The 23,297-nt window shown below is 41.8% G+C and overlaps 2 protein-coding genes across 6 annotated transcripts; one reads left to right on the plus strand and one right to left on the minus strand.

Annotated features, from left to right (window-relative positions):
• Positions 1–2,628: 2,628 nt before the first annotated feature.
• necap1 (NECAP endocytosis associated 1) lies at positions 2,629–11,021 on the minus strand. The gene is made up of 8 exons (XM_030412455.1): positions 10,843–11,021; positions 9,241–9,341; positions 8,919–9,023; positions 8,702–8,783; positions 8,432–8,540; positions 7,510–7,657; positions 7,147–7,240; positions 2,629–5,405 (listed from the first exon to the last, which is right to left on the minus strand). Exons 1-8 carry the CDS (start codon positions 10,935–10,937, stop codon positions 5,351–5,353), a joined length of 789 nt encoding a protein of 262 aa, XP_030268315.1. The 5' UTR covers positions 10,938–11,021; the 3' UTR covers positions 2,629–5,350.
• A 6-nt stretch (positions 11,022–11,027) lies between these two features.
• On the plus strand, positions 11,028–21,337 carry epn1b (epsin 1b). Of its 5 annotated transcripts, XM_030412429.1 has the most exons (12): positions 11,028–11,364; positions 11,944–12,087; positions 12,181–12,289; positions 12,756–12,911; positions 13,673–13,801; positions 14,102–14,222; positions 14,360–14,535; positions 15,267–15,594; positions 15,625–16,641; positions 17,586–17,732; positions 18,199–18,360; positions 18,950–21,337. In XM_030412429.1, the coding sequence occupies exons 3-12, from the start codon at positions 12,221–12,223 to the stop codon at positions 19,432–19,434; spliced, it is 2,790 nt and encodes a 929-aa protein (XP_030268289.1). In that variant the 5' UTR covers positions 11,028–11,364; positions 11,944–12,087; positions 12,181–12,220; the 3' UTR covers positions 19,435–21,337. The 5 variants fall into 5 exon arrangements, with proteins under 5 accessions (XP_030268289.1, XP_030268288.1, XP_030268287.1 ...); XM_030412427.1 differs by having other exon boundaries at positions 11,030–11,364; positions 15,267–16,641; XM_030412428.1 differs by lacking the exon at positions 11,944–12,087 and having other exon boundaries at positions 15,267–16,641.
• The last annotated feature ends 1,960 nt before the right edge of the window (positions 21,338–23,297 follow it).

The raw sequence follows: 23,297 nt of genomic DNA on the forward strand, positions 1-23,297 counted from the left end.
ACAGGTAGCATTTAGCTCAGTAGTTCCTAAGTAAAGCCTCAAAAAACCGTTAGCATTGCTGTAGACAAGTTAGCATGCAGAACAACAGAGGCAGAAGCAGCAGAGATTAAAAACCACATGTTGGTGTCGTACTGGTGCTTTTTTGTGATCAGAGTATTCTCAAGTTTGTGTTTGAGTTCCATGTTGAACCTTTAAATCTGATCCCTCATCCCAGCGATGATGATGGATGGGAAACAGAATATTTGGCGAGCATCCAGAGATATCAAGTGTATTAAAAGTCCTGGATTACTCTGTAGTTTATGTTTGGCTGCCGTACAGAACCGAATGGATCCGTCAAAATAACACATGTGATGTTGTTCTGGAGAGATGTGCTGCTCGGTTTGGGTTACACAGCAGGAGGTGACCCGGATCTAAAGTGGAGAGGGATTCACACTCACACTCACACACACACACACACACACACACACACACACACACACACACAGAGAGACTCACACAGTGTGTGGTCAAAAGTTCACAAACAGCACACTCAGAAAACACACAGTCCTGTCTCACACACACATACATGCAGCCACACACACACAGAACAGTCCAACATTAAGACTTGTCATCAGAAATGCTCCGTGCTGTCACTTAAATACCTAAAATGACCTCAGAGCCAAAGAGAGGTGACACGAAAATCAGAGGAAGATGGATTTGTGTTGAAACTCCGGGGAGGACATCGAGATCTGAACCCTCCGCTGGTTTCCTCTTTACACCTTCAGTCCGGCTGTCTGTCGCTCTCTTTTTCTGTCTGTCAGCAGATCTAAAAGCTACTGCTCGATGAGGTCATGTCCTGATCTTACGCAATATTTCTCACTTCTACTGTCGGGGGCACAGGACTCGGGGGGGGAAAGGAGAAGTGAGTATACTGGGCCACCATGTGAGGAGAGCCTGCAAAGAGGGATGGGGTCCGTGGAGAACGCCTTTTTTACAGGGTTCTGAATTTTGTGTAGCGTCTTTACATACTGTCACAAACCAGTCGTTTGGTAATGTACATTCTGCAAACCACAGACTACAAACTTTACATTTATTTATTTATTTATGTCCATCCATCCATCCATTTTCATCCTCTTATCCGGGGCTGGGTCGCGGGGCAGCTGCCTGAGCAGGGACACCCAGACTTCCCTCTCCCCGGACACTTCCTCCAGCTATTCCATGTCCCCATGGCTAGAGTCACCGTCCGGGGATTGGGTCGCCGGGGCCCCCGCCCACGACTGCCACCCAAATCACATTGCACCAGCCCCTTCTGAACCCTCCTGCGAGTGGTGAGCCCGTTTGAGGGCGGGCCCACGTCGCTCCTTCGGGCCCCGTGCATTTATTTATGTGTCAACTTCATGTTTTTCCCAAACAATGTGCTTATGGTTTGGTTAGTTTTAGGCAAAGAACCCACTTGGTTAGGGTTTGGAAAACATGAGGCCACCTGGTTCTGCTGCTGCAATCACCTCTCAATAATGTCCCAGTGTTTCCTTAAAGGGACAGTGTTTAACGATTTAAGTCATTTATTAACTCAAATCAACGTCTTCGTTCATAAGTAAGTCCTCATTGGTGTACAATTACCTCTGCCAACAATCTGACTTATCCGCCTGAGCGAAGAATTACCTATCCGAATATACATAGCACGGGCAAGCTCTATGGAGGCCGCCATGTCTTTCTGGTTTTAAAAAAACTATGGACTGCCGAGAGGGACACAAAGCACTACGTGGTACTACGTAGTAAGGCTAAACGCGTTTTCGCTCAGAGCTAGCTTGACTGCGGAACTGAGAGGGAGCTCAGCGAAAGCGCTTGTCACGAACAATAACTAACTACATCTTTACCTCATTACTTGAATCAGTAGAAATACTCGACGCTGTTGGGAAAGAGTCCATATTTTGAAAATGAGTTTCTTGTCCGTCAGGGCCACCGTAGCTTCCGGAACGTCTCCAACGACTTCAGAACGGGAGGGGTGAACAAAGGAGTGTTGCAATGTAGAACCTCACAGCTAGATGGCGCTAAATACTTGATATATTACACACTGTCCCTTTAAATATATCCAATGGTTTCAAGCCTGTCCTCATTAGAAAATGGCCGTATAGATCAACTATTAAAGCAGCCTGTTATGACCCATATTTACATTTTTTGTCAGACGGTTTCCAACAGTGATTATTTTAAGTTAGAAACATAGTTGAGTGACTGAAGTTTGGTATGCAAGTTATTTGAACCCAAACCAAAATGTTTTCCTCAGCTTAACCAAACTGTGACAGTACGACAGCTAGCACACTGCAAGGGTAATTCAAAGATTCTTTAAAAAGGTGTATGTTGTTTTGGGAGTCACTGGAAATCAACCTCTACTGTAGTTTAGGTTTGAGGATGTGTTGGTGGTTTCCTGCTCACAAATGTTTCAGTGCCATCTTGAACATCGGTCTCAACGAGCTGTAACGTCACACGACATGACAGTCAACTTGTAAACATGTAACGTTAACATGAAATATTGTACAAATGTTGATACACTTAAACGTGCCATACACTGTTTATCAGAATTGTAAAATCCCAACATGTTATTTTGGAAACTTGGCAAGTGCTCCATATTAAAAATAAGAACATCACACGTCCTTTTATAGGATTTATTGCCTCTTTCTCATGAAACTGGTCATAAATCAAAAGTGTTAGTCCAGTGATTTTACAGCCAGGGTGGAATGAGTGAGAAACGGGAGACATTTTTATATTTGAGCCAGCGATACGAGCAATGTAAACACAACACACATGTCAACAAATCATATCAATCAGCCCTGTAGCTTGATGCCAATCAAATACAGTTCGTGTGATTTTATCACAGCAAATATTCAAAATATATGCAAACAAAATTAATTCACAGTCACGAAATCTTTATGACAATTCACATGTCAAATTCCTGTAAACACCATCCAACGTCACAATGAGCCGAAGCTTTTTCAGCACAAAGATAAACAAATCATTTGCTGCCGTTAAGACATTCATCAGATGAACTAAGACAATCATTTTGTTTATCGTGCCATCAGTCCACAGCTCTGACTGAACACATGGTTTCAATAAAACAGCATGTTTAAATTTCATTCTACAGCCTGATAACGGCGTCAGGTAAATCCTATCCTTTCGGTAGAATATCATTTCATATCAAAATAAATTAAAGGGATAGTTTGACATTTTGGGAATTACAAACAAACAATGTATGTGTTAATTAGTGAGACTTAGAAATGCTGTTAGGCACATTTTGTTCCCTTTGGACAGAGCCAGGCAAGCTACCTTTTATGCTAAGCTAAGCTAAGATATCCAGCTGCTGGCTCCAGCCTCAGATTAAACACACAGACATGATCTGCTCATCTAACTATAAGCAAGAAAACGAATATGGACTTGGACTGACCAAAAATGTCAAACTACTCATTTAGATTCCTAATCATTTCCTTCAGATTGTCGAAATCTGCTGTCAAAGCTCAGACTTGTGTCCGACAGCTTCTGCATCTGGAACTGGATTTACTTACATATAGATCAGACATACAGTATTTAGGTTTGCAACAGCTCCATAAACAAGTTGCCAATCAAAAAGCCTCGGGTACATTTCATGAATCCATTACATGTGCAGTTCTGTAACAATCCCACTCCTTCCACTGTGTAACAGAAGATTAATCCATCAATTCAAGGTGCCAGTCATGTGGAAATTTGAGCATTTGTGCTTAGCATCTTCTTAGCATCTAAATGATAAATCTGTTGGACAGTTTACTGTACGTTTAATGCAAAGGCCAAGCTGAGATTCACTCTGTCGACGCTTCAGATCATCTCAAAAATGTGCCTTCAGTCCTGCTCTGGTTTACTTCATTCATCCAATCCAAAACTGGGTTTTGGAAATGGGTGAGTTAACTGGGGTGAGATTCTGTTTTCCATGATGGATTGGGGTGAGGAAGGTCTTTAAAAAAGTATTTCAGTAAATTTAATTTACTGCCAGCAGACAAACATTCGCCACCACATTCAGCAAAATATGACACTTAATTCTTAGCTTATATAATTCTTAAGAAAACTCGGTGAAAATATGTCAAATGTAAATAACTGACAGAAATAATACGTGTCTGGATTTGGCTGCTGATTCCAGTGTTACAACAATAACAATAAACCTGCTGATAAGAAGCACGCAGGAGTAAACACAAATATGATTTCACACTGTAAACATAAATGTATAGATTTAATGCGCCAGGAAGGAATGTTAACGCTCCCCGAATATTTCTATGAATAAATCTTACCTACAGTATCTTTTCCCACTTTAAGTGAGCTTAGTGATTCTATAAACACTCTAAATACTGTACAATGGATCATTCCTGATTCATGTAGGGATAAATACCAGGCGATGGCGTGATAAAGGCGATTTAATCTGCATTCAGAGAATTTAGTTTCTGTACCCCATCATGCAAAGCTAACCTGAACATTTTGAGGTTGCATCTTTATATCCACTTGTAATATCATTATAAAATTCAAACCACAATTCGGATCAACTATAGCTGTTGTAAATACAGAAATGTTGAGACATGGACGCAGCTGTACTACTCCGCAATTCACAGTGTGAAGGTGGGACTGAGTGAGTCATTTAATCCCCTGATCAGTCTGAAATTTCAACTACCTAATCCTGCAAATGAGGTAAAAGAGCGTAATGTGTCTGGAACTGTTCTTACTTTTGGGTTTATCTTTAAATATGTTAGATTGTTGCTGTATGTCACGATTAAGTCGCTCTTCATTTGAAATAATACGGCTAATTGACAAAAATAAAAAATACGTTCCAATTTGAGAACAATAAAGACCATTTTCTTCTTTGATTTGTGTCTTACAGTTCATGTATCCTTTCGCTTAAGTTGAGCTTTGCAGCTCTGTGCACATTATTCACAGCAGGTCACAGGAAACACTGGTACTGTTTCTTGAGATGTGGCACTCTGTAGTGCCTGCAGGGGAGCTGTGGCAGAGACAAAAACATGCCAGGTCAAAGACAAAGCTCTGCTCAGAGAGCCATCTAGTGGAGAGGCGACGCAGACACAGAAAAGAGGAACTCAGGTCGTCACACATAGCCCTTAAATATAAGTGGAAATGGCTCATATCACGTCATGGCTTTAACAGATTAATGCTTCATTTCCTGCCAAGAACATTAGAAAGAACTGCGATTCTTTCTGAGTGAAATGATGTCATGAGTTGTTTCTACAGCTCTTCGGTGTTTCACGTTTCTGCTTTGGGATCAGTGTGTGGGAGTTAATCTCAGTGTGATGCACAGGAAGCTACAGACACAGATGCAGGTGAGATGGAGGTCACAGCTGACGACTCAAAACTGGATCCAGTTCCCGGTTTCCTGCGGCCGAGACGGCGGAGGAACGGAGCTGAAAACACAGAAAATTCAGGTTGTTTTTTGTTCTTTGTATTGTATTGTATTGTGATATTATATTATTATTAAAGTTCTGGCTCGTAACAGTATCAGTGCAGCTGTTCATAATGAGATGTACAAAAATGCTTTGTATAACACATCTTATACCATGGTCTGGGGGAATACTCGATTCTGATTGGCTGCAGGGTGTCCATTAACCCCTGATATATGGACACCTACTAAGTAGTTCCAGTGAAATTGACTGTTCACCGCTGTAAATTAATGCGCTAGCTGGTGTATCAAATCTGAATATTTTATTTCCAGCACTGAGTTCAGTCCGTCCGTCTTATCCTCTGAACACCACAGGGTGGCGACTGTAACACACAAGCTGCAGAAAGTTCACTTCCCCTCTAAACTTATTGATACGCGAATAATCTCACATCCCGTTCGCTGTTCAGCTCTCTGCTTCAGGCTGCGGCCACAGTAACGTTACACACGGCCGCTCATTTGTTCGTGAAAATCTTGCTATTGATTTGGGGACAATGACATGACTGGTTAGCTAGCTAATCATGTTAGCTAGCATACTGTCAAATTACATTTACTGTTTGTCAACCGTACGCAATGTTATTGACTTTGAATCTTGCTAGCATAGCGTTAGCTTTCTGGCTCATGGCTGAGCGGACTAGAATATCTCCCGTTGCCAAGTCGTATCTATGATCCGTCCTATTTACTGGAGGAGTGAACAACGTCTCCGTTGCATAAGAATCTTACGGGAGAGTAATGATTGTTCCAGGTATTAGTCAAACCCTCAGGCGTTACCAGGGAAACTTAGTTATGGCTTGTGAAAAACGTTATATTTTGATTGTAAAACGCATGAAAATGTAAATTAATGGTCCTAATTTCTTTTCTTTGGCAAGTGACCATGGTATAAGCGGGATAATGCCCTTCGAGGTGTCCATAAACAGGAATTAATGGACTTCGCGGAGGCAACCGTCCGACGCCTCCGCGTCGTCCATTAACTCCTATTTATGGACACCTCGTCGGGCATTATCCCTTACACATGGTATATACAGACACTCATTCAACCCGTTTCTGCTCATACATTTTATCCCTCACTGTCAGATCTCCCCCATTTTCAACCAAAATTATTAATATGTTTGTTTATTTTTTATTTTCACTTGAATTGTTCAATTGTATTATTCATTTCTCTGTATATAACTCTGTTTGGTGTGGAAGAACTTGACGAGCGTGCACAGATACCTGACCTCAATCACATCCAACACCTTTGGGATGAACTGAGCCAGACACATCAGTGTCAGACGTTACTTAAGCTCTTGTGGCTGAAGGGGAAAATATCCCCGCAGCCAGGTTCCAAAAACGTGTTAAAAGCCTCGCCTGAGTTATATATAGATCATATTCACACAGCGGTCATTTCCGCTCAGGGTAGTACAGCTGTTTTCCAGCTTCAAAACTGTTATCATTTAACTGCATCCTGATTGATCGGCAACTGAAAAGTTGATTTGAACAGACATTTGGCAAGATTACAAGATAAAACAATATATTTGGTAACCGATTAGCTAACAGTGACATGATACGGAAAGGTGTGAATTACTTTTGAAATATCAACGCATATCTTTGACAAATTCATTTGAGCCTCAAAGTAAAGTGCACTGGATGTAATCAGGCTTGCAATGTTATCTAATGCAACAAAGCACGAATGTCCTGCCCGTGTATATCACAAGAAGTGAGTGTTGTACCTTGCAGGAGCAGAGAAGTCTCCCCAGAGATCTGAGCTGGGGTTTGACTGAACCACCGTGTTGGAGTTACTAGTGTCCAGCTCCAACAGGCAGCCTGACGGAGACAAACACAGAATACAAACTGACACACATTTCACTTCATTTTCTACCGCCTGAAGCTGTAATGACTCTTTGACTCATTTAACAGAAACTAATTAACACAGTGATTAAGGAAATAGGTCATCCCTGTAGGTTACCCACAAACCACAGAGATATCAAATGTTCTTATTTGCCCAAAGCAAACGTGCACGCTGGCTTTGATCACCAACACCAATCACTGTTCACACAAATTGAGTTATATTCAAGTTTGAGAGTTCCATCTACCTGTCGCCATGCCGTCGGTCTGAGGAACTATGTTGTGATTGGATGAGCCCGACAAAGGAGGAGGGGCTATCTTCCCTCCAGGTGGTGGTGGGAGGAGTCCAAACCCACCTGAGCCTTGAGGGCGGGGTTTATCCCTCTTTTTACCTTGCTTAGAGATGGAGAAAAGAAAAAGGATGTCCATGAAGGATTTCAAGACTGTTAATGTTTTACCTCTGAGTTTCAATCCCTGCTTCGTCACAGCACATTCAACTTAATCCCTTTGGGCCGGTGGTGGGAAGTAACGACTACATTTTAATGTACTTTACTTTACTTGACCATTTCCATTTCAGGCTACTTTATACTTTTGCTCCATGACATTTTACAGGCAAATATTGTACTTTTTTTGTCGATACATTTATCTGACAGTTCTACTTATCCAGCAGCATTAAACAACTTCAACAAATCTTCCACAGGCTTGTATAGGCCACCGAGAGAGACGGGGAAGGTCTCATATTTTACCTCTTATTACACTCTGCTCACAAATGGCAAATAAAAAACGGATTCATTCATGTAAATTGTTACAAATTGTTACACAGAGCCCCTTTGGGAGCAACGCAATGATTTTTCTTTATATATTAGGCACATTTATAGTGTGCAGAACAGAAAAATGAATGGAATAAATGGAAATTTTGACTTGATTGATTCTCTAGTTTCACTCGAGCTCCATTTTATGTTTTATGGGCAACATTAAGTTATTTTTCTGCCTACTAAATGCATGTGACATTACTGATTTATTATGAATACAAGCAGAGCAATTTAATTATAAAGCCACTGACTGGAAGACTGTTACTTTCCACACTTGCCAGCACTCTCATTGTATTTTAATCATATTAACAACTGTAGTAAAACCTGGACATCTTCATGTTGTCAAACTGGTTCCTACCCCTATGTTGAGTGTGATGGTCTGTCCTTCTTTAAAGCCCAAGTCCAGTTTTGGTCCTGAATCGCCAAGCTGGGCGCTTTTACTGAATTCAGTCTCCTGTTTCACCCATCTGCAGTGAAGGAGAGACAGACATCAGCACAGCTACAGAAATAAACAATGCATCTCAGCAGTTTTCAGAAAAAACTACAGCATGCAGCTTTCAGTAAGTGCTGTGCATCTAAAAGACAGCGTCTTGTTTTCCATCACAAAAGCCGCCCGGTCACCACTTACTTGAAATGGTCCTGCAAAGCCACGTTGAAATCGAAAGCGTCCCCTCGGTCCCCGAAGCCAACCCCAATGAAAGCACTGCGACCTGCAGACAGGAGACACGTGACGTTCTTTAAATCCACATGTTGAAAGACGATTTAGAGCCTTCAAACAATCAAATTAAGTAACCAGTTGAAGTTGTTGAGACCAAAATAACTTGTAGTCATTTTCACATGCTCACCGTTGTCATCTTGTATCCGCAGAACAAAGTATCTGCTGGAGTCGCTGACCGTTTCCACTGATATGCCAGGATACTCTTGGACTGGTGCCTGGGCGAACAGCTCCCCTGCAGGACAGGAGGGAAAACAACAGGAGAAATTAATTCGAAGCACCGAACCATTTATCCATTTATCGACTTATTCCTCGAATTAATGTATCCAGTATATCACTGGGCTTCTGACGGTTTGTGCTGAGAAAATAATAGTTGGCTCATGTGAGCTGTGAGCTGCGCTGCTCTGATGTAACTGAGTGTGATGTAATAGAGTTTTAAAGTTTAGTCTTACCTGAGACCTTGTCCTCCAGTTTGATGAACGCTACTTTGCCCTTGGCTGTGATCCTCATTCGACCAGACCAGTCTGGATTTTCCAGCTTCCAGTCTGCTGCCCTGTAGACAAACTGGATGTTAGACCAAAATACAACTCGTAAAACTCTTATATTTACAAAACACTGCTATTAACGTCGACATTATCTATCCGTTTCCGAAAAAGTCTGGTTTCAGATACTCTGAAATAGCTGAGCATTCCAGCGTTTTGCAGGAGTATTACTCATGATGAGAGAACCTGTGAAGGCTTATTTATTAGTCAAGTCACAGAACATTCAAATCAATCAAATCTGGGATGTTATCTTCATCAAGAAGAGTCCGTATTATGTTGTCATGCTTTTTGTAAATAATACACAGCATATCACAAAAAACTATTAATGCATGTTTTTCCGCAACATACCTGATCACCAACACCAGTGATTTCAAGTTTATTCGGCTTGTGACCCCTTCAAATTAAGTGATGTCTGCATGTGAATCCACATAACAGGTAATAGTTAATATTTAATGAAAAATACAAGTACACAAGAAAAAAAAAAAGTCAGGAATTGGAGTAAAGTTTACACAACACAAAGGGGCCCAATGTAGTTTTGGGGAAAAATGCAGATTGAGAATTTTGATATATTTACACTGATAAAGAGATCATATAGCAAACTCAGAAATATATTTTTTTTTTTCCCATAAGTGAATAAACAAACTGTTCTCAGAGGATAATAAGGTCACCAGAAGTCTGTTTGAAGCTAGAAAGGTGGCAGGGTCCGCCACTATAAACAAAGCAAAACAGTTTATCTATTTTGTTTGTTTAGGCACACAAAAATATATAAAGATCTTAAATGTCGTCCCCAAAACTACATAATGCAGCTTTAATCTCATCTCTTGGGGATTCAGAACCCACCAGCTTAAAATACAATACATACTAGATATTTATCAATTATAAGTGCTTTAGCATGAATATAATCAATCATTTGTCTTTATAGCTTCTACATAGTTTCTTATCAACTCATATAAGCTTGCTGGTTGCCATATTGATCCATGTAAGGGCTCTTAATGGAGATTTTATGATTATTTTTATCATCTCTGTCTATTTGTCCATCCAGACATGCGCCTGCATGTCCACCACAGGGTTGGGACAAAGTTTAAATCAGTGTAGAACAACCTCACGCAAAAACTATCGATCGTGAAAACAATATTTTCAAATCCAGCGGTTTCTCTGTGTGAAGAAGACATCCAAGCTGTCACACAAGCGTGTGGGACCGTCCTGGCAGCTCGCCCATATCGACCCGGCATGATGACAAATCCCCCCCGTCACATCTGTGACAGCTCGACCGGTCCGGACAACAAAGCGACACAGACAGACCACCAGCCAACGAGCCGAACCGAGACTCTACAGCCGGAACCGTCAAATCCGACGGTCTGCCAACAACACAACATAAAGCCAGTGCCCCTTAGTCGTGCTGTGAAAGCTGGCACGGAGCAGTGAAAGTGCAATGCCCGCACCGAGCGACACCAAACACCGTTAAAGCAGATTTCACGGCGCCCAGAAACAACCGACCGTTAATTCTTTTACCTGTACGAGCGATTTGAAGCCCGCGGCGGGATGCGATAAACGTTGACATCGGGCTTCACGCACAGGATGGACTCGTACTCGCCCTCGGCCGCCATCTTGATTCAACTGTTATTGATGTGGGAGTTGTGGTTGTGACTCATTTATTCAGTTCTTTACTGAGGGGGGCCTGTGTGTGTGTGTGTGTGTGTGTGTGTGTGTGTGTTTCGCGACGTACCAACCGCCAGACGGCGTCAGTTGAGGCTCACTCATGACCGTTACCATCAGAAACATTATAAACGCTCCTCTAATGCCATGAAACTGTTTACTATTTATATGTTACTGGAAAATTCACACGTTTCCGGTAAATTATTTGTTCAATTCGAGAATAAAATACGCGAATCCGGTTTAAAATAAATGTGTATTTTAATGTGAAGAAATAAGATAATGTATCGGGGGGCGTGGACTAGCAGGTGCTGAAAACTGCGGAAGCGGAAACCGCAGCGTCGTGTCGTCTCCTCGAAGATTCCTGGAGATCTGCTCAGGGTTAGTGCTTTATTTTTCCTGCAAAAACGCTCATTTGACTCACGAAATAACAAACGACCAGTGTGTGTTGTTTTTAACTCAAAGCAGCGGCTGTTTCTTGACATATAACCCCTCGCGTTAATTGCTGAAAGCTGCTTGTTGCTGGCTTAACAGCATCGCTCGACCGTTAGCCATATTGACGGCTGCTGGCCGTCTTCAGTCGCTCTCCGAGGTCCTGAAAACACGATCTGTGACTCCTGACAGACACGTTACTTGAAAGCACGCCGACATACAGTCGGTACGGCTCACACCAATCATCCAGGTGTGCTCTAAATGAGGGTTTAGCTTATATTTTCTTACACCAGCCCAAGGATGCTGGGCGCTAACTAGCTTGTAGCTTAGCCAGACGGCTAACTAACCTATAGGTTAGGATACTACGTGTTTGTCGCAGTGATTATGACAGTCTGACACCACAGCAGGTGTAGGCACACCCCTACTTTAGCTTTGCAGTCACATATTCATTATCGCCTGCTTGCTGTTGTCACTCAGTGCCAAACCCTGCCTCAGCTCTTTTTTGTGTCGACTCGTTCCTCCCTGCAGGATCTGGTTTCTGACATCCTGAGAGAAGCCAGTGCAGTCAGTGAGGAGAGAGACCAGCAGGATGTTCGCTCAGTGAGCCAGCAACTGCAGTCAAGCAAGATCAGAATAAATCTATAAGACCGCACAGACAGATTTTTACAAAAGGTTTGGGAGTTTGTATCTGTTTGTGATATGTGTACCATCTTTTCCTTGTCTCTGTAAGCATTCATCAGTGCTAACAAGTTTTCTTTGAATCAGACCGTGGTGGTTTGATTCCCCACCTCCCCCTCAAGACACCATGACGTCCTCCATGCTCCGCCGTCAGCTGAAGAACCTGGTCCAGAACTATTCTGAGGCAGAGGTCAAGGTAAGACGGACAGGAATCAAGTGGTGAAGAACTCTGTGAACCCAAATATCCCCATTATTTCAGCTTTGAGACTAAAATGCTTTCTCATTGTTTTCTGCTAGTCTAGATGAAGATGCATTTTTTAAAGGATTTCTAGAACGTTTTTGCATTTTTTTAGAAGAGATATTGAGGATGACATGAACCTAAGGTCTCTGACCAGACACAAACCAGGAATGTTGCAGTTACATGTTAAACATCTATAACCTGTCGGCCTCTAGCACCTCCTAAGATCCCACTTTTAGATATCCAATGGCAAATTCTATATTTATTGTATCATTTTTTACATATTGTCATTGAATATCATATGTAATGAAACATGAAACAAACATACATGTTGTTCTGTCACAAGCTGGCATCTGTGACCTTTGGACTGCCACCACCTTTTATTTCCCAAACACTGAAATATCTTACTTTGCTTCGTTTCCAGGTGAGAGAGGCGACATCTAATGACCCATGGGGCCCCTCCAGCACTCAGATGGCTGACATCTCTGATCTGACCTACAATGTGGTGGCCTGCAACGAGATCATGACGATGCTCTGGAAGCGACTGAAAGATGACAGAAACTGGAGACACATCCACAAGGTAACAGTGATAATGAACAACAGGTTCCCTGCTTTGATACTTTTAACAGCAGACCTACTGAGATGTCTCAGATGGATGAATCATAGATGATAATGAACTGAGCCTAATATGGTCACCCAGAGATTTCTTAGCAGCTTTATTGTATTGCCAAAATGCCAAGTGTTGCTTGGCTGTGCTCAGGGAGAATCATATCTGAAGGGGGCGGATGCTTAATTTCCAATAATTCATAAAAATGTATCTGTCTGCTGTGTACTCCTAGACATCTTGAAAACCATCATGTGTTGTTAAATTCTATTGATTTATGTTTAGTTTGCAAACTTTGCCTTAGCAATAGTTTGTAAACTCCGCTGAAATATATTGCCATTTGAAAGCAATTTCTGGTCCATCACATGACAACATGATATGATTCATCTCTCCAGTCTTTGCTAAAGACAGAAGGTCTTTGGTAAAGACATAACTGGTCTACATATCTGCTGTTGAATTAACTGGTATCACCTATAGCAATAACATAAGAGACCACACTGACTGTAACTTTGCCATTTATGGGACTTTATACTAGCACTAAGTTATACTTGTATCCACTACAAGTATTGCATAATTTAACGCTTTCGCATTGTTTATCTTTTCCTACCAAATTTGTGATTTTACACAGATGTTATTGTTGTTTTATAAAACAAATATATTTTGAGTTAATTTTTGTTTCCATTATGTACATTGTGGTTTAAAAAGTTCACTTGTTTTCATACTTTTTTCCATACCAGTCCCTGACACTGCTGGAGTACCTGTTAAAGACCGGTGATGATCGCGTGCTCCTGAAAATGAAAGACAACATCTACATCGTCAAAGCCCTCACAGAGTATCGCTTTGTAGAAAAGGATGGCAAAGATCAGGTAACACGTGCTGCCTGATTATGTCCGAACCATACAACCCTTTCATGTCCATTAAAAGAATGCATGGTAGGCATTAAGTTTACCCATTATTGACACTATAATATTCACATGATCTCAGTCCTTTAAACCTCTAGGCCAGGTTCATAAATAAAGAACGCTAAGAGATTCAGTCGAGGTGCATAAGTTGTGAGCTTATTTTTGTATTATATAATGTTGTTTCAGGTCTAGATTTTTCAGGCTTGGATAGGGTTTTAATGTTCAGAACCAAATCATTGTCTGATTTAAGCATATCTCTCCAAGGGTTCAAATGTGAGAGAGAAGGCCAAGGTTGTTCTTGTTCTTATGGAGGATGATGACAAACTAAAGGAGGAGAGAGACTTTGCTAAAAAGACCAGAGAGAAGACATCAAAAGGTTCTGCTGGTGAGCCCTTCTATCAAAAAGAAACACTACACTAAACAACACTAAATGCCCAAAATGTAACTGTGTTGGTACAATTGTCTTTGCCTTCCACTCTCCTGCAAATCTCATTCAATCTCTTCTCCATCCCTTCTTACCAGCCTCATCCACGGATGCAGTCAAGGATCCCAGCTACAAGCCGTGCTATGTTGCCGGTGCCTCAGGGCTTCCATCCTTAGACAACATACCCTCAGTGGCTGACTTGACTGCTTCTTTTGCTGCCCGCAAAGAGGAGCGTCTTAAGCAGGAAGCTGAGAAGAAAGAAATGGAGAGGAGGGTAAGTGCAATGCTGCAATGCTGTTCTCAGACATAGCAGGTGGACACCATAGCATCAACACTATGCTGTGGATTAAAACATCACTAAGAGCTATAAGCTAAGAAATAACCAGATCCCTTCATATGTCATAACTTAAAAGAAAGTTATTTCGGAGGAACATTTTGTGCGAGTAAATTAGTCGTAGGCAACAAAGTACTCATACATTTCACAATTTTCCAGTGATACACTTAACCTTTTCCTGCTCATTCATTGTGTCCCTCTATTGATAGTGTAAATGTATCACCCAATACATACAAACTGTAAAATTATCGACCATAAATTGATCCCTTGGGTCAATGTGGGAGAATTTTCTTCTTTTTTTTTTTTTTTTGGCCTTTTATCAGCTTTTATTGATAGAACAGCTGGAGATAGATAGGAAACAGGATGAGAGAGTGAGGGGGAGTGACACGCATCAAAGGGCCCAAGGCTGGGACTCGAACCCAGGGCCACCGCAGCGAGGACAAAGCCTCTTTACATGGGACGCCTGCTCTACCAGCTGAGCTAAACGGCACCCAATCGGAGAATTTTTAAGCACCAAATGCCGTAGGGTTCTTTATGCCAGTTGCAAATACTAAAACAGTTTAAATGAATCTGTTACATCTTTTATAAACAGGAGGGATTTGGTTACACCACAATTAAACCATAGCGTTTGTGCTTACCTTCCTAATTGTGCAATTGTAATTCAATTCTAGGCCAAACTGAGTGAAGATGAGCTGAAATGGGAGGATGCTGGCAAAGGCGGTGACTCTAAAGACGGTGCTTGGGGAGGAGAGAAAGCAGAGGAGGAAGAGGAGGAAAAAGCGGATGCATGGGGAGCACCCAGCGAACCTAAAGAAGCCACAGATCCATGGGGCACACCAGCAAGACCTGATACAGCTGACAAGGAAGCCAGTAGTGATGCTTGGGGGGCTCCGCCTAAAGGTGATGAGGATCCATTTGCAGCACCAAAAACTGAGGAAGATCCATTTGCTGCACCAAAAACTGAGGAAGATCCTTTTGCTGCACCAAAAACTGAGGAAGATCCTTTTGCTGCACCAAAAGATAGTTCAGATCCTTTTAGTGCACCCAAAGACAAGAAAGATCCATTTGCCGCTCCAAAGGGTAAACCAGATCCTTTCAGTTCATCTAACAATGATCCATTCAATGCTCCAAAAGATGATCCGTTCAATGCTCCAAAAGAGGATCCGTTCAATGCTCCAAAAGATGATCCGTTCAATGCCCCAAAAGATGATCCATTTAATGCTCCAAAAGACGATCCATTCAATGCTCCAAAAGACGATCCGTTCAGTGCCCCAAAAGATGATCCGTTCAGTGCCCCAAAAGATGATCCATTCAGTGCCCCAAAAGATGATCGATTCAATGCTACCAAAGATGATCCATTTAACAGCCCAAAAGATGATCCATTCACTGCACCAGCATCAACACCTCCTAAAGAAGATCCATTTGCAGCACCAGCATCTAAAGACGACCCCTTCACTGCTCCCACAACACCACCTAAAGAGGATCCTTTCTCTGCATCGACTAAACCAACCAAAGAAGACCCTTTTGCTGCGCCAACAACACCACCTAAAGAGGATCCTTTCTCTGCACCATCCAAACCTTCAAAAGATGACCCTTTCGCTGCACTAACAACACCACCTAAGGAGGATCCTTTCTCTGCACCATCCAAACCTTCAAAAGACGACCTTTTCGCTGCACCAACAACACCACCTAAGGAGGATCCTTTCTCTGCACCATCGAAATCTACAAAAGATGACCCTTTTACTGCACCAACAACACCACCTAAGGAAGACCCATTTGGAGCGCCATCCAGCCCACCAAAGGATGATGCTTCAGATCCCTTCAATGCTCCTCCAGTTAGCTCGCCCCAAGGCAGTGCAGATGCATGGGGGGCCCCTGCTAGCTCTCCACCCACCACAGGATCAGATCCCTGGGATGCGCCATCTGCTCCAAATGAAACAAAAGGCGGAGATCCCTGGGGGGATGGGACAAGTGCCACATCGCCTGGTGATAATTCTGATGGTTTTGGGGATTCGTCCAAACCAGACAGTGACCCTTGGGGAACAGGTAAGAAACAAACAAATAAATGCTTGAACATGAAGATTAATACCTGGAACTTAGGAATCCTTTTATCTGAAATAATACTCTAAACTTGAAGTTAACTCTGTATGTTCCAAAGCTTGCCTTATTTTCCCAATGGAAATGGGAGCTGCTCAGGTGTCATCAGAACTTTAAATATGTGATAACAACTGGTAATAAATTCGGGGGCTGTAACTCCCATACCAACAGAATCATTCCCTTAGGACTTTATTATGTGGGTGGGCTGTTGAAAGAGAGATTCTTGAAGGTGTCATCTTTGAATTGTGTGTGATGAACACGTTGTTGGTGAAGTGACAAGAACTTTGAGCAAAAGATTGACTGACAAGAGCTCAAAGTCATTGACCAGGTGTCATCGGACAGCTGGAGGAAGATCAAGAAGGCCATTTGTATCTGACGTCAGAGACTGTATTTGTACGGAGACATGGGTTACAATCACAGACCATGAACAACCACTGATTATATGACCAAAGTTTCCTAGATAGGCCTCATGACGATGCCCTCAAGTTGCTAAAGGAAGCTATCTGATATGACTGAAAACTCTGGAAAACAAACATCCAACAAGGCCCAACAGTCTCCTTTTATTCGGCCAAGCCTATTCCAATATAAAACTCGACAGCCCAGTATCACTCTAAGTTGTAAACCACCCATAACAAAGATTAAACATAATTTTAAGATCACCTGGTTTAGGATCAGATACCAGCCACCTAAATATACCTGAGTTTTATCTTCAAGATGCATTCTGTAGTTTTTGTGTAATTTTGCTGACAAACCAACCAATCAACAAACGTACACAGGTGTTGAGAGTATTTTTTTCACATAACTAACAAAGTCATCAGACTAAAATGTTTGACATAATCTGTGTAATACAGTTTTTTCCTCATTGAGCTTGCCTGTTCCATTTCCCTGTCTAGCTACAGCTCCGGGTGGCACTGATGATGCATGGGGTGCTCCAGCTGCGCCCTCAGACTCTTCCCCATTGAGTGACCCCTTCGGAGATGGAGCTTCTAAAAAAGGTGATCCTTGGGGTGCACCGAGCAGCACACCAAGCAATGGGACAGGTAAATCGCACTTTACACTCTCTCTAAATGCATGCAATTGCACTCCATCCATTATTCATAGGAGTAGGATCTCATCGTCCTCTTTCTACACAGCAACAAAAGTCCCGCTCTGACTTCATAAACTAAATCTTTATTCTGCGTTGTCTGCTAAAACTTCTGCTTGTTTTAATCTCCCAGCTCAACTGAAAATGGTCACCCTAAAAAATGTAACTGTTTGTGTGCCTGCATCTGTGCTTATGTACATTTATGTACAAATATACCCTTTTCTTGTCTACATTAAATGGTCCCTTGCACGTGTGACCATTTTCTTCCATTTTCTCCATTTCACCTCCTTCCCATCAGTCAGCAGCTGGCTAACAATCCTAATCAAATAAACTTCTCTTCCGCTTTGCTCTCTCTTCTTCCCTGGCCTCTTCCCAAAAGAAAACACCTTTTAGAGTAGAATTGGACCTGTATTTTATTGCAGGAAAGCAAGCAATGCAGGAAAAGGAGACGTATAGAAAGACTGCTTCCTTTCTGGGCTCTGTGGGGGCGTCGCTCGTTGACTTGGACGATCTGTTTTCTTCTAACCCCAAACCCAAACAACGCCCCCTCATCAACACGTTCGCTGCCCAGACACAAGCCATCGGTAAGGACAGAGAAAATGCTTGGCTCTGCGTGAAAAATGACATTTTTGACAAAGGCCTCATGTGGAGTTACTTGTGGTGTGCGTAATTCAAATGGATGCATGATCGACCTCAAAGACTGGAAAATCACTGAGATACTAAAACTCAGCAATTCCCCGGTGAGGTTTCAAATGCATTCAACTACTGTTCAGCTGAAGACATCAGTCCAGAGTGAGACAGAGAGGGGGAGGGGTACATACAGACAGGGGGGAGACAGTGTGACTGACAAATAGATGTTTATCATAGGTTGTATGGAAAAGCTTACTGTGATTATGTGTTTCACCTAACCACCCCTCCCCTGTGGTCTCGCTGTAGTGTATAGATGTCGTTGTGTATGTGTGTGTGTGTGTGTGTGTGTGTATGTGTGAGCATTAGTGACCTATTAAAGTGTAGAATAGAGACTAGTGTTTGTTATCCAGCAGATCATTAACTCTTCTCACCCCTCTCTGCTTTGGTGCATTTCCTCTTTGCTGGAATACTTCAAACTGTGTATCCCTCCCTCCCTCCTCCCCTCACCTCTTCATCCTCCTGCTGCTCATCCTAATTTCCCAGGCGCTTTCAAAGCTAGGGGCATGACATCTGGCCTTGTGGTCAGATCGGGGGCTGCTGCAGCGGTGTCCTATCCCGAAACACCAGCCCCACAATGCATCCCTTTCGGTTCCACCCCGGCTCCCTCCTTTGGTACAACTTCTCTCACTTTTGGAGCTGCTCAGGCGGCTCCTCCGTGTTCAGGAACTGGAATGGTTCAATCTGTGTCTGTGGGAGGGAGTCCACAGATGGGATTTAACTTAACTCCCCATAGTAGAGGAGAGGGAACGGTGCAGTCTGGGAATCTGGAGGGGAATCCTTTGGCAGACCACTTTTTGGGAACACAAATGGGTCAGTCCAGTTTCTTTGGAGGGAATCAACAAGCCGGCTTGGCCCACTTGGGAGGACCCACTCCTTATAACGGGGGAGTCCCTCTCCGGCCGCAGTTGCTCTCAGGCAGCAGACTGGGTGAGACGGTGAATAAAAACAACAATCCATTCATGTTCTGACAACTTGACATATTGTTCCTGTCTCATACCTGTAGTACATCAAAGGACCACACTGGGTAGTTGTGCATGATTTAGCCTTCTAAATGGAACTAAATGTTTCCAAAACAAAGCCCTATGATTTAAGATCAATTTCAAATTTACCCTCCAGTCAGCCATCCGTTTTAATTACCCATAACGCCGTTGGGTCTACATGCTCAATGGGCAAAAAGACACTGACAAGCTGATTAGTGCCAGTATGAGACACACCACAACAACCAGGGCAGCTGACACTCACTGAAAGCCCAGAGTGTGTCAGGGCCTGAAACCATGTATAAACACAGAAAGCAATCAATTGCAAACAAACTGCGTTTTAACAGTTTTACAAAGTGTTCTGAGCACGTGTAGTAACATCCTTCATCAAGTGTTGGGCCTCGCTCCCTCCTTGCAAAACCACTTGTATGATCCTTTAATCACACAGCTGCTCAGCTAACACTCGCCTCCCGTTAATATCTGCACATTGCCAATCAATAGAAAAGCCGTGGATTTAAAGTATGCAGCATAATATATTAACACAAACACAAAAATATATAACTCTGTGCTCTGACATAAAAATATTGGTTCAGCCAGCCCTAATCTTCTTCATGCACAAGTCTACGAAGCAGAGAGCACCAGTGTGAGTGTCTATGTGGAAGAATTACTGTGTATTTTGAGTGTTGACTGATTCTGTGACCGGACCTGTAGAACATTAACAGAACTGATCAGAGGATGATGTCACTGTAGGTTTTCATGACGTGTGCATGTGTTTGTACAAGGCGGTGTGTGTGTATGTGTGTGTGTGTGCGTGTATGTGTGACCTGTCTGCACGAACTGTGTGTGTGCAGTATATATATATATATATATATATCTCGTGCTGATGTAAATAGTGGAAGTAATCACAGATAAACTTGAAATATACTGTATATTAGAGTGTTACAATGATGAGTAACTATTTATTGATCTATTTATTGATTGATTTATTTCGTGATTATTTATTGATGCAGCAAATGCCCTCCAACAAAGACAAGTTCAGGTTAACCGTCATTACAGTGTCGTTGTGAGTGGTTGATGGTATTGATCACACGTGACTGGCTTTAATCTGACTTGGCTGTTCAAACACTGCATTATCAATCAACTCAGTAACCAATGGTGGCTTTTTCATCCCTGTTTAGATTTGTAGTTGTTCTGGATTCATTGTGTAATTGAACGTCTTTCGCTGTATCCTCCTGGCATTGACAAGAAAACAGAACTGTATTATTGTATGATGTTTAGCTACAGCGTTGGCTGAAATAAAACTGAATTTGAACATATCAACCTCTTCGATGTGCATGCTGTCCGAGCGGATCCTCTCCTCTACGTGTATGCATCCGCTCCTCATCCGTTTGGTGTGTGAACGATTATTTACTGAAGTATTTCAACACACACCTGTATGAAAAGGCAAATCTGTGTACAAGGCTCCACTTTCATGTAGCTCTACAGACGGCTGCTGTTTCCTTGTGGCTGACGATACATTTTTAGATGAGTTTTGACTTAAAACATACACAGTAGCAGGATTAATCCTAGAATATGAGACGAAACAAGACAGCGCAGCGTAAATCAAACAGACAGGGAAGACATTCTTTTATGTTTCATGGGCCTGTAGACGTCTTTAATGTATTCTTGACTCCTTTAAATGTGAATTTTGATGGAAAACCTGACTGATGACTCAAGGAGTGATAGTAGAGCAAGATAAGGATGAAAAAGTCCATAACACTGATTATTTTTTATTTCTCAAATTCGATTTTGTATGAAATTGGTTTATTTTGCTGTGTATTTAAATTTAAAGCTGTGTTGTAAACTGTGACACTATACAGTACATTTGAGAAATAAAATAATACAAGAAGTGAAATGCTCTCTGTGCTCGATGTGTTGCCTGTGGGCTTCTGTAGCTCTGATGTTCAAGGTTCATTTAAACGCCAGAATAAATCAAAATCACAGATAAGTTTGAAAATTAATGTTCCTCTGGAACTTTACGTTTGTTTGTTGTCACAACGCTCTGCTCATGCTCTGTTTAGGATTAGGCACAAAATCACTTTGTTAGATTTAGGAAAACATCAAGGTTTTGCTGAACATAACTGTTTTATTTGCCAGTAACAAAGCTCAAAGTTTCCCCACAAACACTGAGCCCGTTTTTCAAACTAATGCTGATAGCAAAGTCAGCTAATAAATATATAATGTGGACGTCTGGCACAAGTTTCAATCTCAGACATATCTGTGATTTGCAGAAACATTATCTGCTAAAGTTGTTGCCTGGAGACTGGGCAGGGTGAACAGACTGGTTGGTCTTTTAGTATCCTATGTGTTCTGTGCAGAAATCTTAGTATCACCTCTGTTGACACAGTTCGGGGTTTTAATCACCTGCTGTGGAGACTTCCTGTCCCGGCCATGCACCAACCAGTCTGTGATGTTTACAGTCAGGATGCTTTCTATTGTTCCTCTGTTAAAGTTGATGAGGAATATCTTTGGTTGACTTTATTATTTCTTTTCTCTCTTTCAAGTTTTTCCATAATCTAAATTCTTTTTTTCCTTTCCTTTTTATTTGTATTCCTTATTTCTTTGAGCCCAACATTCACTTACAACCCATGAAGAACTACCCTGCTGTCACCACAAGAGGGCCTCACATACAAACATATTCAGACACAACATGTCCCGATCACTCTACATGAAACACGAGAGTTTGCACATTGAAAGCAAAATAATAGAGGATCAAGCATCATTTGATATATAACATATAACAATAATTAAATTGGAACACAGTTATAAATAACAATCGCACTAAAGGGAAATAATTCTGTGATAATTTGAGATAAATTATATGTGATCAATTTGCTGCATGTTCCAGATTATTGATCTCTTCATGGATCAATGTCTCCCTCCATTATTTGGATGTTTGACCTTCACTGTGCAGAACAATGTACAGTATGTGTTTGACCCGAAACATTTAACGCGTTCTTGCGAGCAGGATTTTTGACTCTGTTAAGCCAATCATGCTCCAACTGAACACGTGTGATGAGGAGACATAAAGCCTTCGGGACAAATACACAGAGAATGGACTTTAAAGTGAATTAGGGACATTTGATATGTTGAAGTTAAACTTTTGAAATTAAAATATTTAAATATTCATAGATTCTGAATTTTCTTTAATGAGGGAGGAAGAGTAACTGTGATTTTAAGAATTTGTAACCACTTAATTCAGCTTTAAGATGGATAAAACATTTAAAAAATTAATAAATGTGAAGCACAGTATTTTCATGTATGTCTTACAGCATGTCTAGCATGTAGCTATACTCAGTGTTACAGTGTATTCAGCCGTTTCATCCATTCAGCCCTTGTATCTTTCTCCTGTTTAATTTAGGAGAGTGAGGGAAGTGGAGTCAGTTAAAGCCATTAGAGAATTTGTTTAGAAGAGGAGGAAATATCAGATTGACTGGAGAGGCGGATCTCTCCATTCATGAGAGAGCTTAGTGTCTAAAAGCAGTAGGGGGGACATTGGGGATTTGACAGTTAGTCAGCATGAGTAACATTAGGACACTGCAGTCACAGTCCTCGTGCGGCCTTATTTACACAAGCGAGTCTGATCACATGATACAAACTAAGGGGTTCTTATTAACTGCAGTACAATGACAGAATAGTCGCCGTGAATAGTTTTATGTTTCATTACCACAAACATTTGAAGTGACTGAACCTCTGATTAGTCACGAGTCCACTTACTTATCCTGTTATCTCAAGACAACAAATGCATATTTACATTTTTGTGCCCAATATCCTGAGATAACGATTGTATCCGGATGTATCAAACACTGCTTTGT

This window comes from Sparus aurata, chromosome 3 (assembly GCF_900880675.1).
Source record: "Sparus aurata chromosome 3, fSpaAur1.1, whole genome shotgun sequence".
Taxonomy (NCBI): Eukaryota; Metazoa; Chordata; class Actinopteri; order Spariformes; family Sparidae; genus Sparus; species Sparus aurata.

Coding starts and splice junctions, on each gene's coding strand:
- necap1 (XM_030412455.1), bottom strand. CDS start 10,937: ATGGCGGCCGAGGGCGAGTACGAGTCCATCCTGTGCGTGAAGCCCGAT. Junction 9,024..9,240: donor ACTGGAGGACAAGGTCTCAG/GTAAGACTAAAC, acceptor CCTGTCCTGCAG/GGGAGCTGTTCGCCCAGGCA. Junction 7,241..7,509: donor GACCGACGGCATGGCGACAG/GTAGATGGAACT, acceptor TGTCTCCGTCAG/GCTGCCTGTTGGAGCTGGAC.
- epn1b (XM_030412428.1), top strand. CDS start 12,221: ATGACGTCCTCCATGCTCCGCCGTCAGCTGAAGAACCTGGTCCAGAAC. Junction 12,290..12,755: donor ATTCTGAGGCAGAGGTCAAG/GTAAGACGGACA, acceptor CTTCGTTTCCAG/GTGAGAGAGGCGACATCTAA. Junction 16,642..17,585: donor CAGTGACCCTTGGGGAACAG/GTAAGAAACAAA, acceptor TTCCCTGTCTAG/CTACAGCTCCGGGTGGCACT.